Here is a 20251-nt window from a genome sequence, read left to right on the forward strand (position 1 = left end):
GACCCATCAGACACTGTGCCAAGAAAAAAAAAACACTACAGGAAACTCTTTTTTCATCCGGCACCGACAGGACCGGCATGGTGCCGGTTGATCAAAAAGTCCGGATTACAGAGAGGTATACTTACCAAGGTACGAGAGCCCCGGTTACACGGCCACAGATCCAGGAGTCCCTGTTGCACGGCCACAGGTGCAGGAACCCCGGTTACACGGCCACAGGTGCAGGAACCCCGGTTACACGGCCACAGATCCAGGAACCCCGGTTACACGGCCACTAATATACAGTAAAACTTTCCTGAACCTACTCCTGAATTTTGCCGGTTAAGAGAGATTTAGGTGCCGGTTAAAAGAGAGTTTCCTGCAGTTACATTTATTTAATATACACGATCTGTCAAAAGCTTACTGCGTGAACACAAAAAAGCATATTTTCATCCCATTTTTTTTTGCACAGTTCTCTTTCTCATTAAACGAACAGCCAATAAAATCCTAACATGAATTCACACAAAAAAAATTGCATTTTAAAATCAGGTAGAGCAGTGAAAACAATCAAGAGGCAAGATAAGCACTGCCAGAATTCGAAGAATGTAGCATCTAAAAAAAAAGATTAATTTTGAAGGAAGGTTTTAGTGTGATCACAGCAGCCTCCCCAAAGTGAACACTTACCCTAATTTCCTTACGTATTCTAAGTATCCAATCAGGATTTCATGATAGACGGCTGTTCTCAGACATCGAGGGCGGAAAAAATGTACACTGTCGAGGTATGATATATACACACGTCTACAAAGGAAAAGCAATCATTTAGCATCTCCAAAAGCTGCAAAAATACACAATTTTAAAGTTACAGCATTGTTTCTTGCTGGCCTTCACAGCTCGACTTCATGGTTGTTAAATGTAATAACCATTTTTCGACAGTCAAAGCACTGAACATAAAGGAACAGACCACAGTGTTCAATACCGTAAGAAATCTGTGGCCACAACATGGTCAAATGCTCCAAGTAAGAAAACAAGAGTCGTTCAAAAAGTAAATTACAGACTAGACAGAAATATGATGATTCAGCCCATCAAGAACCGTAACTTCCAGTCAAGCATTCAGCTGTATTTTGAACAACCAGAATATTCTTGCTTCTTTGAAAAAGATACTGACACTTCTCAACTATACAGTGTGACTGGGAATAGAAAGGCAGAAATCATTTTTTTTTTTTTTTATAAACAGAAAAACTGTCCATTTGCCCCAGCATCCCTTTTCCATAGATCACCCTCACCCATTGCCTCAATCGCTTCTCTCTCCAGAAACCCATCAAATTGTCCCTTGAACCCATTCATGCTGACTGCCTCAGTGGCCATCCATGGTGATTTAGTCCACAAATGTATTACCCTTTGGGTGAAAAAGTTCCAACTGACTTTCCTCATCACTCAAACTTGGCATTTTTTAAACCTGTACCCCCTTTGCCATTATGAACAATTGGCCGGGATCGATGTCAATTCCTTTGAAAATCTTGAAAAATTCAATTAGTCATAAACATCCAAGTTTTCTTTTCCCCCCCCCCCAAAGTAAACAAGCTCAAATTCCTTAACCTTTCCTCATTAACTTAAATTCTTGATGTCTGGACTTATACTCTCTCCCAGTACACTAGATGGGGTTTGACCAACACCCTAAGCAAGTCACTTTCCACCATACAACGTATCTGCTGTGCAAAGGTAATGACACAAGTATTATAACTAGCCAACTATTGGGCTCACCTCTGATTGGGCGGAGGACAGTCTGAACCGTACTCCTGCACATGCATGCCGAAGAAACACACGTCCACACCATCAATCTCTTCAAAGGCAAACAAAGCTTTTGTTCGATAAGGAAACGACTCTGCCATCTCTCCATTATCAACAAACCTATAAGGAAATAAATCAAGTAACTAATGGTTTGATTGAATTCTCAAGTTTTGACAATGGAATGCATCTTCAAGACGTAATATGTAACAAAGTGAATTTAACTATCATTAAAATATCACATTTGTAAACGTTAAACCAATTTGCAAGATGAACTCAGGTGCACCGACAGACTAGAATATACTGCACTGTTGATGTGCAGTTTCCAACCTTTGCACCTGGATGACATTCCGAACCTACATTAGACATTACAATTCCCAGTTAGTTAGTTGGAACCTGTGGTGGAAATTGGATACGGCACACGAGGGTAACATAACTATATACTACATTATCTTCAAATATTAAATGTCAATATTCAGAATTTTTTTTCTATTCGTTCCTGGGATGTGGGCATTGCTGGCATTTATTGCCCATCCCTAATTGCCCTCGAGAAGGTGGAGGTGAGCCACCTTCTTGAACCGCTGCAGTCCGTGTGGTGAAGGTACTCCCAACAGTGCTGTTAGGGAGGGAGTTCCAGGATTTTGACCCAGCGACGATGAAGGAACAGCGATATATTCCCAAGTCAGGATGGTGTGACTTGGAGGGGAACTTGCAGGTGATGGTATGAATGCAAGTATCACTGGCACACATGCATTACTAATAGGCCAGTCTGCTGAAGGTCTAGTTCACTCTTGGCAACATAAATCCATTTATCCATTTATAATTTTTTTAAATGACTTGAAGGGATGAAGGGATGGTTGCTAAATTTGCTGATGACACAAAGATAGGTAGGAAAGTAAATTGTGAAGAGGACATAAGGAGGCTACAAAGGGATATAGATAGGTTAAAGTGAATGGACAAAGATCTGGCAAATGGAGTATAATGTGGGAAAATGTGAAATTGTCCATTTTGGCAGGACGAATAAAAAAGCATATTATCTAAATGGTGAGAGATTGCAGAGCTTGGAGATGCAGAGGGATCTAGGCGTCCTAGTGCATGAATCGCAAAAGGTTAGTATGCAGATACAGCAAGTAATTAGGAAAGCTGATAGAATGTTAATTGTTTATTGTGAGGGGAATTGAATACAAAAGTAGGGAGGTTATGCTTCAGTTATACAGGGCATTGGCGAGACCACATCTGGAGTACTGTGTACAGTATTGGTCTCCTTATTTAAGGAAGGATGTAAATGCATTGGAAGCAGTTCAGAGAAGGTTTACTAGACTAATACCTGGAATGGGTGGCTTGTCTTATGAGGAAAGGTTCGACAGGCTAGGCTTGTATCCACTGGAGTTTAGAAGAGTAAGAGGTGACTTAATTGAAACATAATATCCTGAGGGGTCTGGACAGGATGGATGTGGAGAGGATGTTTCCTCTTGTGGGAGAATCTAGAACTAGAGGTCACTGTTTAAAAATAAGGGGTCACCCATTTAAGACAGAGATGAAGAGAAATTTTTTCTCAGAGGGTCGTGAGTCTTTGGAACTCTCTTCCTCAGAGGGCAGTGGAAGCAGAGTCTTTGAATATTTTTAAGGCAGAGGTAGATAGATTCTTGATAAGCAAGGGGTGAAAGTTTATCAAGGGTAGGCGGGAATGTGGAGTAATCAGATCAGCCATGATTTTATTGAATGGCAAAGCAGGCTCGAGGGGCCGAGTGGCCGACTCCTGCTCCTAATTCGTATGCATTTAAACCGGGGTAAAATTTGTTGTATTTAAAGCACTAAAGAGAATACAAGTCATACTTGTGAATATGAATAAAACGGCAAAAAAAACATGTATTTTAAGTCAGATAACTTTTTTTTGAAGGAAACCCAATAATTTGCCACTTGTCAGGGTTCTGCTGGTTAACTGAATATTCTCACCCTCAGATGGCGAATAACTTCAGAAGCTGATGTTGCTTCCACTGTCACAACCAATCTGACAAAAGTATGATAGTCATGTCACAGTATAGTTATCAGATCAGCTATAGTGCATGGTCTCCTTCTGTGCTCCATGATTCTATGTAATTTAGGGACGTTTGTTTACTACACAGAGACCTTTAGTACAGATCCACACATTGCAACTTGGATTCAAGAGGCGTTAATGGTTAGTCGTTTCTCAGTTTTGTCAATGCAATCACGGTGTATTATCCCCTCCTCATTCTCCCTACAGTTGACTGCCATCTTCCTTGGCTCCTGCCACAATACTTCTAGCCTTGCCACCAACTCCATCCCCTCCTTGTCCACTGTCTCAGGCTGAACAAGAACGGTTGCAACCTGTGTCCTATTAAGCCTAAATTGAGCTTGCAACCCCATATCTTGTCCATCACAAAGACTGTCTATTTTCACCTTCGTAACATCACCTGCCTCTGTCCTTACCTCAACCCATCTAGCATTAAACCCGCCTCATCAATACCGTTGTCACCTTCAGACACAACTATTCCAATTCTCTCCAGGCTGGTGTCTCATTCTTCACCCTCCATAAACTACAGCTCATTCAAAACTCTGTTGCCCACATCCTATCCCACACCAAGTACATGTCAACCCTGTCGCCCCCAACCAACATTGGCTCCCAAAGCTTCAGATATAAAACTGCCATCCTTCTGTTTAAATCCCTCTATGGTCTCATCCCCCCCACCATCTCTGTACCTACTTGTGCACTACAACCACTCCCCACTTCTGAATGGCCTCTTCTGCATCTCCCCCTCCCTTCACCCCACTATTGGCAGCCGTGCCTTCAACCACCAAGGCCCCACGCCCCACAACTAAACACTTCCGCCTCTCCACCTTCTCCTCCTTAAACCCCACCTCTTTGACCAAGCTTTTGGCTGCCCCTCCCTTATATTTCCTCCTTCGGATCTGCATCCATTTTCTTCCTTATGCCTCCGTGAAGCCTTGGGATGCTTTTCTACATTAAAAGGCACTATATAAATGCAAGTTGTTGATGCTTATCTGTATTCAATATGCACCCTACAGCTATGGTTGGTAACTTTTTGATCTTCAAGTTAGTGTGAAAATGAAAACATCTCTCACCTAGTCTTCATCCCTGGCTTGACTTCCACAATTTTATCTGAACTGTGCACCACCCGAACAGTGCACTCGCCAGCCTCCGGATGATTCTGTCTGCGGAGGAAGTCGTTAATACGAGTTTCTAGGTAAACACCCAGCTTAGTGGTTGGTAACCCTAGGAAAAAAAAAGGAGAACACAGTTTTTAATAAAAAATATCACCCACTGCATTCTACCTACATTTTAATATTACATTTCTACTCAGAAGAGAAAAGGCATTCGGACAAAATGTTTTTCTCCTACTTTGGGGCCCAATTATAAGACGCTGCCAGAGGTGCATTCAGGTTGGTCACAATTCACTCTTCACCTCTCTGCTTTGACTTTGGTCAGTATGCCTGACTGCAAGGGGAAATCACCTTCCAGGGAGATAGTTTCAAGAACTATTAAAAATCAGCAGCACTGTGAACCAGTATGCTATTGCTAGTGGCATAGCAAGGACACTCACTGAGTGTCAGCCGTGGCTCAGTGGGCAGCACTCTCGCCTCTGAGTCAGAAGGCTGTGGGTTCAAGTCCCCACCCCAGAGACTTGAGCTCAAAAATCTAGGCTGACACTCCAGTGCAGTGCTGAGGGAGTGCTGCACTGTCTGAGATGACGTCTTTCGGATGAGACGTTAAACCGAGGCCCCGTCTGCTCTCGGGTGGACGTAAAAGATCTCATGACACTACTTCGAAGAAGAGCAAGAGAGTTCTCCCTGGTGTCTTGGCCAATATTTATCCCTCAATCAACATCTAAAACAGATTATCTGGTCATTCTCACATTGCTGTTTGTGGGATTTGCCGTGCGCAAATTGGCTGCCACGTTTCCTACATCACAATGACTACACTTCAAAAGTACTTCATTCTAAAGCACTTTGGGACATCTGATGGTCATGAAAGGGGCTATATAAATGCAAATCTGTCTTTCTTCTTTCTTAAGAGGCCAGTCTTGACTTTCCCAATCCCTCAGTAGGTGAATGAGGTTTGCTGATGAATCAGCAAGATTCAAGCTCAACCGTTAGTATGTGCGGATTGCTTATCTCAGCCAGGGCCGGGACAGAAGCAATATGATTGACTTGAACATCCAAGTTTTTGCTCGTGTTATAGCAAGGACACTTGATTGACATCCAGTGACCAACCCCTCCTTCCATGAAGGCACATGTGGGCAGGACCAAGCTCAGTTCCAATGACTGCACAGTCGAATAGCCTCCCAATACCATCTATGGTAGGCTCAGACTTGAATACTGGTGAGGTACTAGAGTGATGCCAGTCACCCACAGAACCACACCTCTTTTGGAGGATAAAGAAAAAAAACTGGGATGTGTGAAAAGGAGAAATTATTTTACTAGGCACGCCATACAGCTTTGAAAAATGGCTTGGTTTTACAATACCAATTTACACTCAGAACACAGTACCAGTACTTACTTTTTGCACAGAATTTATTTTCTTTCCTCGTTTTCCCAGTTTTCTTTAAACAGGGATCACAAACAAAACTGCAAGAGGCAAAAGAAAACAGATCTTTAAAATAAAAGTGGCAGTCTTCTTAAATGTACTGCAAGTTTCATTCTTTGTCTATGTTGGGCAAACACATCAGCTGAAAGTCGTTAATTCCCATAAGGGGACATGCGACTGAAAATATACACAATGCCAGTGAATCTTAGCTAGATTCTTCTGAAATGGAAATGCATTTCATAACATTTTAGGAACCGAACCCATTGACGTTTCTATTTTAACAGAAGCCTGTAATGGTGCTTGCAACAGGCAAGGTAACTAACTTAGCATCATTTGCAGTAGTCTCTATGATTCTGGACTTTTAAAAAGAAGTTGCCTTGGGGAATGGGGCTGAAACCTGCTTTGCAATCATGAAAGGATATCGTGCATTCTGCGCCAAATGGTTTTATTTGTAAAAATCAACATTTCATTGTGCAGTACACACGTTTGCTGCATATATGACAAATAAAATTGAATTGAATATGCAAGAAGCCTACACTAGGACAGCTCTCGAACCTTTGTTAGTCAGTCTGTTGCACCTCAACACCAAAAGGATGAAAATCCATCAAATAAGAAGCTTGCTTGAGACATGCCAACAATTCTGTAACAAGTGTGCCTGAAGGATGAGCCTCCGAGATTGCAGAGCACTACAAAACTTGGTCGTCTCAGTCTGGTTCTGTGAACATAGTCCTCCATAATGGGCATTAACTTTTCTTTCAGCGTTCTAAAGTGCATGGGCAGTGTTTCAGCCTAGAAGCTGTAATATGTTTGGCAGATTGCTCCAAAACATCCCTACAAAATGCATCCCAAAATATTAGGTTTAGATTCCTGGACAGGAGCCAGATTGAGAGAATTGGGTTTCAGAGATACTGTGATTATCCTGGAAACCCTCCCCTCCCCCACCCCAAAAATTCATCTTTTCCCTCTTCACCAAATCTCTGCCCTTGAAAGCACGGTCTCCTTGTTAGGCTATAATTTCATTCATGCCGAAAAGCAAGATACTGCGGATGCTGGAAATCTGAAATAAAAACAGAAAATGCTGGAAATACTCAGGTCAGGCAGCATCTGTGAAGAGAGAAACAGAGCTAACGTTTCAGGTCGATGACCCTTCGTTAGAAGGGTCCTTTGGCACCTTGCCAAAATAGCCAGTGAACCTACACAGTATCAGGCTATTTTACTATGGGAGGTATCACACTCCAGGCTGATCTCACCTTCACCAGATGCCCGCATGCATGGACTCCCAGCAGGAGTCACTGGATAATAATTAGGAGTGGGAACCCTTGCTGAATTTCCTCTCCCCAACCTAGGGCCATTGAAACACCTCTGCTGTTGGCCCTGCTGAACTCAACACAGACCAGGGATCAAACCAGAGAATTTCTTTGGTGGTACAGTCCACCCATACATTGCAGTAACTCACTCATTGAAGGAGCCCTTCATCCTTAATTTCAACGACATCGTTTTTTACTTGCAGAATAACTTACTTCTTAACCCCGTTAAGACAGATGTGCAGATAATTCTGCATGCTCATATTAAACTTATTACTTCCATGTGTGCAATGTGACTCACCCTGAGGGCCAAATAAGTTCATGGTGAAGGACACAGATCTGATGCATTTTCCGACCACATTCAGTACATTCAACAAATCTGCAGAGAGAAGATAGATACCAATGACGTTAATAATAAGACGACAACATGAGGTGTTTTGCAATCCTTTGCCCCACCTTAAAAAAAAATGCAATAAAAAAAGTTTCCAATGTACAGCGCCTTTAGGATAATATGCTTCCCACAGCGATCAAAAGGGATCAACTTGGTTTTCGCTGGCATTTTCCTGGTGGTATCAGCAAAACTAATTAGAGGATCACATGCCTACCCATTTAAAAAAGTGCAAGAGAAGCAGTTAAAGCTTTTAAAAAGGCAAAATGTTCTTATGTTTTCTATTACAAAGAACTCATTTTTTTGGTTACACATTGTAACCAGAGAATGTTTAGCGGCTAAAAACAATTAAAAAACAATGACATACAAAAGCTAATCTCAGAGCATGCAGCCCTTGATCTTAATAACAAATTGCTTTATTATTAGTAATTCTAATACATCATTCAATGCAACTTAAAATTCACCACTGCTTGGAATACAGTTTTTGTCTGCCAACTGCAATCAGGTAGTAACAGCTTCCTGTAAGGTATTTTGTAAAGACAGCATTTGGAGCAATTACAGGAAACTCTCGACTTACCGGCACCTAAAAAAATAACCGGAAATCTCTGTTAACCGGCAGAATTCAGGAGTAGGTTCAGGTAAGTTTTACTTCATATTAGTGGCAGTTCCTGGATCCGTGGCTGTGTAACTGGGGTTCCTGCACTTGTTGCTAAGCAACAGGGATGCTTGGTCTGTGGCCGGAGCTCCTGCACATGTTGCTAAGCAACAGGGAAGCCTGGATTTATTGCCGTGTACGGAGCTCTCGTACCTTTTAAACTATACCTCTCTGTAATCCGGACTTTGATAAACCGGCACCACACCGGTCCCGGATAATAGAGTTTCCTGTATCAGGTAATTGATAAACCATTACTCCAAATTTATGCCATTATTGAACACACATGGTCACTCTGGCAACTCCCAGCCAAGGGTATGTAGAAATGCAGGAGTATAACAAATAAGTCACTTCTGCCACCCTCCGGGACAAGACTTGGCTACTGTGCCCCTTAACTGCACCCAACATTCAGGAAATGGAAAGCTGTTACTAAAGAGGCAGTCCAGAGTGCATTTGCTGCTGCCAATCTACACAAAGTTTCCTATCTTAGTTGTACAATAGGGGAGGGCTGACTTTCCCCAAGACCAGCACAACAGGCAGCACGGTGGCATAGTGGTTAGCACTGTTGCGTCACAGCGCCAGGAACCCGGGTTCGAATCCGGCCTCGGGTGACTGTCTGTGTGGAGTTTGCACATTCTCCCCGTGTTTGCGTGGGTTTTCTCCGGGTGCTCCGGTTTCCTCCCACAGTCCAAAGATGTGCGTGTTAGGTTGATTGGCTATGATAAATTGACCCTTAGTGTTAGGGGGATTAAATACGTGGGGTTACGGGGATAGAGTGGGATATGTGTTGGTATAGGGGTTACAGGGATCAGGCGGGATATGTGTCGGTGCAGGCTCGATGGGCCGAAATGGCCTCTATCTGCACTGTGGGGTTTCTGTGATTAGCAGAAACCTGGAAACAAAGATGCATACCTGCCTTGGTCAGAGAACGGAGGGAAGAAAGTAAATGGAAAAACAAATAATTACTAAGAGAATGGGAGCATCACGACCACAAGGGTTAGAGACTCAAGAAGATGGTCCAGCACCACTTTCTCAAGGCAATTAGGGATCGGCAACAAGCGTGTCTTTGCCAACATCACCCGCATCCCGAGAACAAATAGCACTTCGCAGGAAACACTCACATTTCAGGGTCCAGTGTATCATTCTTCTTCTTCGAGAACTGTTCCTTTGAAATAGTCCTAAAAGAAATGAGAGCCTGTAGTTATAGCAGGAAGCAAGAGATAGCATCCAGAGGTGGAACTGTTTTATGTGGTCACAATGTCAAAATACCAAAAGGTTCAGGTCCTCAAGTAATTTACAAAAAGATGCCTAGTAGTGCAACACAGTAGAACCTACCACGAGAGGCAGTCACCAAGCCGTGCACACAGAACCGTTCCTTCTGCTGTTAGAATACATAGAACGCACTATGGCTGATTGCATAGGGCGGAGGACTTTAAACATGTTTTGTTCAAATTCTGCCCCCCACCCACAGCAAACACAATAGACCCAAATTCTGTTTTTTATTACTTTAGGATTCATTTTGCCCCCTGATATTTTGGTAATGCTTTCTGCAAAACCATCAGTTTTTTTGTGAAAATCTAAAACCAAGAGCTTTAGCTATTGGGAACTGTAGAATACAGAATGTATTTTAATGGCAATGAAAGCCTACACAATACACTTTTCACAGCTTAAAAATGATCTATTTTTAAATCTCTGGAATCAAGTTTGAGGGCATACTCACGTTTGAGGCTGTGAAGGATCATCACCCAGGGAGACAGTCTCTCCCTGGATCTCGTTGAAACATTTCTCACAGAAGTGATACCTGTTTAAAACAGGACAGACATATCTGGGTGAAATATTACATCTACAGCCATGTCAAAAATCAGCCAGGGCAAGAGCAGATCATGATAACGTTTTTTTTTTTAATGTGTTTTTTCTTAAAAGCACTGCAATATCTCAATGAGTGGGAAAGGTAAATGAAGACATCAGAGTGTACAAAGCATGGGAAAGCACATGTTAACACTCAATTTTATTGAATGAGTTTTTTTTAAAAATCAGCAAATTACTAAATCGGACAGGCCATGGTTTTTTAATAATTTCCCCACAATTATAGGCCTGATTATCCAGTACAGGAAACGTCTGAAAGTGTAAAACAATCAGATTAATTAGAATATATAATCAGATGCATGTTCGCCTAAAGAAGGTACATTAACCCAGTTGATCTCATCCTTGAACACCAACCCTTAATGTCCAACTAAACAATTAGACAGGACCACTGTTTAATGTCTCATCCAAATAGACAGCACCTCTTGACACTGCAGCACCGCACCAGTCCTACACTCGTGTGTCAGCCTAGATTATGTGCTCAAATCTCCAAGTGGGGCTTGGAGCCACACAATCTTCTATGGCCAGCTGGATTTCAGTTCTCCAGGGATCTGGGGGGGGGGGGGGGGGGGGGGGATGAATAAATCTGGGCACCAAACATGCACACACACACAGTCTATACACACTACTTACATTTAAAACCCGAACTCTGGTCAGTAAACACTGCTCCATTAACTCACCTGTTGCTATTTTGAAAATCTCTCAACAGGGTACTCCTCAGATGTGTGTCAGATTCCCTGTTCTTTCACTATTTTATACTATCTGAGATGAGCTGACTTGTCTAGGGATTTAATTTTTTTTTTACTGTTACAACATCGAATAGCTGCATCTTTCAGTAATTTTTCCAACTATATTTAGACAACAAAAGTAGTAAAACCTTCTGATGGCATCCTAATAGGCCATAAGGGAAACAAACACATGAAACTGATTTCCTCCCACCCTCGAGACGAGCAGAACTTACATAGGGTCACTACAGATTCTGTAGCAGCTTAACCCAGCAGTACAGACAACAGGGATACGCATTACCCAGAAAAACAGAATATTGTTCTGATGATTTGATGGTAGTGTAGATTCTCATAACCAGACAGCAAGATTTTCACATACCTACTACAAAACTAGGCTGTAAACAAGGTGTCATAAATCTCATCATCGAGAAACCTATGAAATAACACTGGACGGCCAGCTGGCGGCGCCGTCCAAGGAGTATAAATACTCGGGCGTTGGCCCCAGCTTGCCAGGGACATTTTGTAGAGACAAGGAGCTAGTGAAGTACAACTAGACTTCCATGTTCTGAAACAAGTTGATTAAAGCCTTGCTTTATGTGCAAACCAAGTGCGTAGTGAGTTTTATTACGTCACAAGGTTTGGTAGAAATCAGTACATCAAATTCAAGTTATTTATTTAAAACGTGAAATACCGTTCAAAGAGTTGACCTAAAAAGCCACCATCTTACCTGTTCTGATAACTGTAATAGGTAGCATCCCGAGGGATTGTACATAACTGTTTTCCATAGCAACAGAGGGTCTGCGGAGAAAATTCCAGCTACAAGAAACAAAAAGAAAGTGTTATAACTCATACAACACTCCGAAACAGCTAAGAAAAAGGTTGTTCCTTTCTGCTGTTCAACTGCCACTGAATCTTACAAACCCATAATTTGCTTTTCAACATTGTGCTTTTTAAAAACAAAAAGTGTCAGCTATGCCAAATACAAAGGCAGCTCTGTACTATGGACTTATAGCAGCAACAGTAGCATTTATCTAGTGCCTTTAATACAGAAAACATCCCAACAGCTGCAGAGGCATTGTGGTAAATGGAGGGTCAAAGGCCAAGCAGTTGGTTTGATGGTGCAGTTGCCAGCTAATTACTTTTTTAAAAAATGGGTAGTGGCAAGGCCAGCATTTATTGCCCATCCCGAATTGCCCTCAAGAAGGTGGTGGTGAGACAACGGAGTGGCTTGCTAGGCCATTGCAGAGGGTAGTTAAGAGTCAACCACATTGCTGTGGGTCTGGAGTCACATATAGACCAGACCGGGTAAGGACGGCAGATTTTCTTCCCTAAAGGACCTTAGTGAACCAGATGGGTTTTTACGACAATCCGATAAGTTTCCTGGTCACCATTACTGATACTGGCGCTTTATTCCAGATTTATTTAATTAACTGAATTTAAATTCCCCAGCTGCCATGGTGGGATTTGAACTCACGTCTCTGGATCATTAGTCCAGGCTTCTGGTCAGTGACTTCTACTAGCCCAGTGACATGACCACCATGCTACCATTCCTGTGGGAGGGGAGAATTTTTTTCCAGGGGTGAATGCAGAAGGAAGTGCAATTCAAACAGTAGGGAGATATGGGTTGTGAGGGATACAAGGAAGTGGTCGGAGACTTCGGGAGTAGGGCAGACACAGGAGTGGAGAGAGCAAAGGAGTGACCATGAACATGGGCGAGTGTTTACATAGGAGAGGAAGGCACCAACAGGGTGAAACTGCTTAGTTCCTTTACAGTTTTGTATTGATATCCTCAGGTGACTGATTAATTCCTTAGTCAATTTAATATAGCCAAACATTTAATATTTTAACATCAGTCAACTTCAATCAATAAGCATTAGGTAAAAACTGCCTGTCCACTTCAGCTGATGGCAAGCAGATTGCCTGCTGGTCAAACACAAAGCAGTGCTGAGAGCAACGGCCAACAAACTGTATACGCTGTCTTTACCATCATCATTTGCAGGATGTGGAGGACAACAAGTAGGAGAGCGTAATCATGACTTGATGGGGCGGGAGAGAAACAGAAGATGGCAATAACACAAGTTAAGTGCACCATTGTACCAGTATATCACTTGCATTTTTATGTTTTTACTTTAGTTGGGAAATACTAAATGTTCTTTGGTCGTGGACTTTTTTATTGCTATATAAATGCTGTTTCATAACTGACCAACTAAAGGAAGAGACTGAATTTGCTTACTATTTTCCCTTTGTCATCACAGAGTACTCCAAGTAATGTCCTGGTCAAAAAGGCTGCAAGACTTGCCTGTCAAATGCAGCAACTTCAGATGGCAGCAAAATTGTGCTTCAAACTAAACTGAAGACCCTTAGCTATGAGTGCTCATCACCTCAAGTCTTAATGCAAATACCTCGGTCAAGATGCTTTAAACGGTTTTAAATTAAAAATGGCTCTGAGTAATTGCATTGTGTAGTATGACACTGAGCCATAGCGAGCAGGGAAATTACAGATTCAATCCTGGTTTGTGCACAGTTAACTGGTTTCAGATATTGGCAGCAGGCGCACTATAACTGTCCTCAGTGCTCTCAAGACCAAAGGAAAGGAGGGGGGAGGGATTGAAAAAGACAGCCACAGGATTCCTTTCCTGATCGTTATCTGTGGTCCTGCTGGAATACATATAGATGTGAAAATCAAGTGGGGACAAAATTAAGACTGGTGTGAAGCTCACCCCCATGCCATAGTACAATTGCATGGCAACACCCATTGTAAAAATTATCACTAGGCCAATATCCCCCCATGGAAATGGATCCTGGCATCCTCATCATCTGGGAGAGGAGGGAGGGATGAAGAGGTCAGGTTGTCTTTCCAACTACAGGAAACTCTCGTTTAAACGGCACCAAAATATCCGGAGTTCTCTATTAACTGGCAAAATTCTCACTCCGAAAACACCACCTCAATAACCGGCAATGTTGCCGAGTCCGAGTCTCCCACGGTGGCCGAGTTAGTCAGTGGGGGTAGTTCTCCAAACTGCCACTACTCGGTTTCTTGGCGCAGTCGGAAGTCGGAACACCTCAATAACAGGAGTCTGACTCTCCCGCGCTGCCGGTAGTCTCTTCTGATCCGCCATTTTACAGGGGTACTGTGTGTCTCCCACGCTGCTGGTAGTCATTGCATTGCATTACCCTCAACTGGCAGTACTGTACTTAATCAAGCATCGTCCACCATCCATTTAACACAACATTCTGTAGATGAGTACCCAATTACTGTATACAGGAAACTGTGATATCCGGCACCGACGGGACCGAGCTGTTGCCGATCTATCACAACTGCCAGACATACCAGCGTTAATGTTGAAGCATACGGAGGTTTTCATCTCCGTATCTGACAACAAACACTGTTGCTTAGCAACAGCTTCTAAACAGTCGGCCCGTACCTTGGAAGCGTCTCTGTAGCTTAGCAACAGCTTCAGAGAGACTTTCCAGAGCCTGACTGTTGGGGAAAAAAAGCCACGAGAAGAAAAAAAACCTAACAAAACGGCTCCTGATTTCTGCCGGTAGATCGAGGTTTCCGGACATACAACCTCCGGATAAACCAAAGTCTCCTGTACTGCACATTTCTCAATTTTTAAATTTTTCTTTGTTAAAAATAGCCTCGGTAGATAACCCTCTCTGTCATCCGGAATTTTTGATCAACCGGCAACACGCCGGTCCGGTCGGTGCCGGATACCAAAGAGTTTCCTGTACTACAGAACATTCATAACTACATAAATGGATATTTCCCCAATATTTACACATAAGATACTGGATTATTTATGGGGGGGGAATTAGACCATCGATAGCACTTGAAAAATATATGGAGACCCAAAACTCATCTACAACCTATATGGATCTATGGCTTGATCCCTTTCCGGAGGAAACCACGCAAGAAGCAACGCAGAAAAAACTGTAAATAATAGTCAGAAGGCTGTAAGACTGAAGAAAATTGTTCTTAAGGATCGGGTGCACCAGTTATTTCCCACCATGTATGCGGAACCACATCTGGATGATGCAAGGTTCTCTCAGGTATGCTTTTGCTTTCTTCAAGGGACAGTGATTTGAATGCCACAAAATTCAATTTGTGGTGAAGTTTCCCAAAGTCTTGTTGGGAAAAGTAACAAGCTCAATTAGGGAAAGCAATGAAGTTTTTCTGTTTGTGGTTTTTAAGAGATTCTGAAGAATGAGTGGGTGATTGCTGTCTTCTTGTATAATGAAATGCAATCTATTTACTGATCTAGAGACCGATAAGGCATTGCTCATTCAGAAAGAGTTATGTATGTTTGGATGATCAATCCAAATGGTTCTATGCTATTATACTAGATGCAGGAAGGATGTTCCCGATGGCGGGGGAGTCCAGAACCAGGGGTCACAGTCTAAGGATAAGGGGTAAGCCATTTAGGACAGAGATGAGGAGGAATTTCTTCACCCAGAGAGTGGTGAACCTGTGGAATTCTCTACCACAGAAGACAGTTGAGGCCAATTCATTAAATATATTCAAGAAGGAGTTAGATGTATTTCTTAAGGCTAAAGGGATCAAGGGATATGGGGAGAAAGCAGGGACAGGGAACTGAATTTGGATGATCAGTCATGATCTCATTAAATGGCGGAGCAGGCTCGAGGGGCCGAATGGCCTACTCCTGCTCCTATCTTCTATGTTTCTATGTAAATGTGTGGAATCTATTAATGGAATACTACAAAAAACGAGAAAAATTAATTTGGGATGATACCGGGGCTTAGACGGTTAAATTACAAGGACAGCTGGCATAAACTTGGCTTGTATTCCCTGGAGTACAGAAGATTGAGGGGTGATCTGATCACGGTCTTTAAAATGTTAAAAGGATTAGGGTAGATAAGGAGAAATTATTTCCTCTGGTGGGGGTAATCAAGAATAAGGGGACATAATCTTAAAATCAGAGCTCGGCCATTCAGGAAGCACTTTTTCCACAAAGGGTAGAAATCTCCAAGTCTTTCCCCCAAAAGACGGTGACAATTGGAGCTTTCAAGATGGAGATCGATTTGGTTAGGCAAAGGAATCAAGGGATACGGAGCAAAGGCGGGAAAATGGAGTGGTGGTGCACATCAGTCGTGATCTAATTGAATGGCAGAACAGGCTTGAGGAGCTGAATGCCCTACTCTTGCTCCCAATGTTCCTGGGAACCTTTTTTTGCTTCTAACTGATGGGCTAGTCCTGTTCCGCTCCTGTTACCAACGCAACTGGTAAGAAGGTTGCTAATGGACTGCTTTAGGGATTCAACAAATAATCTGTTATCGGGCAATGGAGAAATAAAATGAGAAGGAAGCTGGGGATTTTAATTCCTGTATCAACGCTACTGCAATTGTAGTGCCAACAGCAGCTAGATCTCATCAGATGAGCTGTGATTAAATAGATTCTTCATTTATGACCAGATTTTCAAGTTGTAACTATATATATCAGAGGTTTTTCTTTCTTCCCCGCGAATTTTCTCCTTTGTTGAGGTAGGATTCTATGGGAGTGGCTCCACCACCAGTAAACCTCAAAAGTGAGTGTCAGACAGCTATTCCAGATGAGACGTTAAACCGAGGCTCCGGTCTGCTCTCTCAGGTGGACGTAAGAGATCCCATGGCACTATTTCGAAGAAGAGCAGGGGCGTTATCCCCAATGTCTTGACCAATATTTATCCCTCAATCAACATCACTAAAACAGATTATCTGGTCATTATCCCATTGCGGTTTGTGGGATCTTGCCATGTGCAAATTGGCTGCTGCGTTTCCTACATTACAACAGTGACTGCACTTCAAAAATACTTCATTGGTTCACTGACTGCAAAGCAATATGGGACATCCAGAGGTGGTGAAAGGCGCTATATAAATGCAAGTCTTTCTTTGAATATGGGGGTGTGGGGGGAGAGAATATCACAAACGAGCTTAATTAAATCCTCACCCAGGGTCCTGTGCCCAATCGTAGCGGCCTACCACATCGCACCAGGTGGGGATACAAGAGCTTTTAACTCAGGATGGTTCAGTAGGCCATAGTGTGATCCATTTACCAATAAATCAGAGCGGAGACCAGAGGCCATTCCTTTGTTTGGTTTGTAAACAAGTTGTGGACAAAGATAGTCACAGGAGCTTCCCTGATGATTCAGCAAGTATATTCAATAGCTGAGCTACACAGGCTGGGAAGGTTCGATCGCAGGTCTGTGCTAAGTTAGCCGATTTCATCCAGAGAGGTGACAGGGATGCTACAATTGGTCTCCTGTCCCCGGGTTAGGGAAAAATCAGCCATGGAAAATTTGATCCCGATTCGTATTCGACAACCTCACTGGAAGTGCAATTGGGCAGCTGTCAGGGGAGGATAGTGCCGTGCTCAGTTCTAATACCAGCCCCCACCCCGCTGAATAACCTGTCGACATTCTGCCAAGCTCACAAACAAATAATGCCTATTTGGATGAGGAACAAAGGCTAGAGCCCTTCAAACTGCATCTCAGACAGGAGTGGAAAAAACTGATGGGAATAGAAAACAAAGTTAGAGAGAAAGAACTGCCTAGAGACTAACCTTTCTACCACAGCAATATCCCAGGTTTTGCATGACAGGGTCGATCTCCAGCTCGAAGACCTCTGCCAGCTTCGTACAGTACTTATACACACGTGACGTCTTGCGGTTATACAGCCAGGCGTTGTTGAACATCAACCAAATGTCATCCACATACTGCCATGGCTCCTGATACTGGCCAGTGTCCAGCTTGCGCTTAATTGTAGACAAGTCCATTGGCGTCTTTACTATGTCAAAGTAGTCCTTGAGGAGAAGAAAAAAGCTTCAGTTTTCAATAAAGGCATCGAAAAGTGTTACAACAGGTGAGCTACTCATCATTATTGCTTAAAATATTTTCTAAAAGGTAGATGATAACAGGTGGTGGCAGTCCTCCCCAGCCAAAGTGTCTGAAAGGAATTAGTCCATCTGCATCAAAATCACTAAGGAAATGGTACTCGGTAAAATAATGGGACTCAAGGCGGATAAATCACCTGGACCTGATGGCTTACATCCTAGGGTCTTGAGGGAAGTGGCGGTAGGGATTGTGGATGCATTGGTAATAATTTTCCAAAACTCCCTGGACTCAGCAAAGGTCCCCGGCAGATTGGAAAACTGCTAATGTAACACCCTTATTTAAAAAGGGCAGTAGACAGAAGGCTGGAAACTATAGACCGGTTAGCCTAACATCTGTGGTAGGTAAAATTTTGGAGTCCATTATTAAGGAGACAGTAACAGGACATTTGGATAATCATCATTTAATAGGACAAAGTCAGCATGGTTTTATGAAGGGGAAGTCATGTTTGACAAATTTGCTGGAGTTCTTTGAGGAAGTAACATATAGGGTGGATAAAGGGGAACCAGTGGACGTAGTGTATTTAGACTTCCAAAAGGCATTTGACAAGGTGCCACACAAAAGATTATTGCTTAAGATAAAAAATCACGGGATTGGGGGTAATATTCTGGCATGGATAGAGGATTGGCTATCTAACAGAAGGCAGAGAGTTGGGATAAATGGTTCATTCTCAGACTGGCAATCAGTAACTAGTGGTGTTCCGCAGGGGTCAGTGCTGGGTCCCCAACTCTTTACAATCTATATTAACGATTTGGAGGAGGGGACCGAGTGTAACATATCAAAGTTTGCAGATGATGCTAAGATGGGAGGGAAAGTAGTGAGTGAGGAGGACATAAAAAACCTGCAAGGGGACATAGACAGGCTAAGTAAGTGGGCAGAGATTTGGCAGATGGAATACAATACTGGAAAGTGTGAGGTTATGCACTTTGGCAGGAAAAATCGTAGAGCAAGTTATTATCTTAATGGCAAGAAACTGGAAAGTACTGAAGTACAAAGGGATCTGGGGGTCCTGGTGCACGAAACTCAAAAGGTTAGTATGCAGGTGCAGCAAGTGATCAAGAAGGCCAATGGAATGTTGGCTTTCATTGCTAGGGGGATAGAATATAAAAACAGGGAGGTATTGCTTCAGTTGTACAAGGTAATGGTGAGACCGCACCTGGAATACTGCATACAGTTTTGGTGTCCATACTTAAGAAAAGACATACTTGCTCTCGAGTCAGTACAAAGAAGGTTCACTCGGTTAATCCCGGGGATGGACATATGAGGAGAGGTTGAGTAGATTGGGACTCTACTCATTGGAGTTCAGAAGAATGAGAGGTGATCTTATTGAAACATAAGATTGTGAAGGGGTTGGATCGGGTGGATGCGGGGAGGATGTTCCCGATGATGGGTGAAACTAGAACTAGGGGGCATAGTCTTAGAATAAGGGGCTGCTCTTTCAAAACTGAGATGAGGAGGAACTACTTCACTCAGAGGGTGGTAGGTCCATGGAATATGCTGCCCCAAAAAGCTGTAGAAGCTACATCATTACAGAAATTTAAAACAGAAATAGACAGTTTCCTAGAAGTAAAGGGAATAAAGGGTTACGGGGAGCGGGCAGGAATTTGGACATGAGTCTAGGTTCGGATCGGTCATGGCCCTGTGGGTAGCGGAGCGGGCCCAGGGGCCATGTAGCCTGATCCTATTTCGTGTGTCTAATTCTGTTAGATTCAGGAGATGGTTCAGTGATAGTAGATTGGCGGTTAGGATCAGATCAGCCATCATCTTATTGAATGGCGGAGCAGGCTCGAGGGGCCGATTGGCCTACTCCTGCTCCCATTTCTTATGCACCCTAAAGGAAAAAAGTGCAAATACTGGATGTTATAAATCTCCATCATAAAGAAACTACTCATGAAATAACGCTGGACGGCCAGCTGGTGGCGCCGTCCAAGGAGTATAAATACTCGGGCGTGGGCCCAGCTTGCGAGGGACATTTTGTAAGACAGGAACTAGTGAAATACAACTAGGCCTCCATGTTCTGAAACAAGTTGATTAAAGCCTTGCTTTATACTCAAACCAAGTGTGTAGTGAGTTATTACGTCACTGGATATCTGAAATAGAAACA

The 20251-nt window shown here is 42.9% G+C and overlaps 1 protein-coding gene across 3 annotated transcripts in view; it reads right to left on the bottom strand.

The window, feature by feature from the left end:
- The window catches only part of LOC147099001 (histone acetyltransferase p300-like), a 131571-nt gene that overhangs the window by 20062 nt on the left and 91258 nt on the right, over positions 1-20251 (bottom strand). For all 3 annotated transcript variants that reach the window (XM_085969519.1, XM_085969518.1, XM_085969520.1), the window contains exons 18-26: positions 17820-18059; positions 11988-12076; positions 10393-10473; positions 9794-9850; positions 7934-8011; positions 6302-6369; positions 4867-5017; positions 1738-1884; positions 661-774 (exon numbers count right to left, since the gene is read on the bottom strand). In XM_085969519.1, coding sequence (XP_085825645.1) covers positions 661-774; positions 1738-1884; positions 4867-5017; positions 6302-6369; positions 7934-8011; positions 9794-9850; positions 10393-10473; positions 11988-12076; positions 17820-18059 — 1025 coding nt within the window. The remainder of the gene's footprint in view (positions 1-660; positions 775-1737; positions 1885-4866; positions 5018-6301; positions 6370-7933; positions 8012-9793; positions 9851-10392; positions 10474-11987; positions 12077-17819; positions 18060-20251) is intronic.

The sequence above is a fragment of the Somniosus microcephalus genome, chromosome 28 (genome assembly GCF_052327205.1).
Source record: "Somniosus microcephalus isolate GS21.2 chromosome 28, FLI_Smic_1.0, whole genome shotgun sequence".
NCBI lineage: Eukaryota > Metazoa > Chordata > Chondrichthyes > Squaliformes > Somniosidae > Somniosus > Somniosus microcephalus.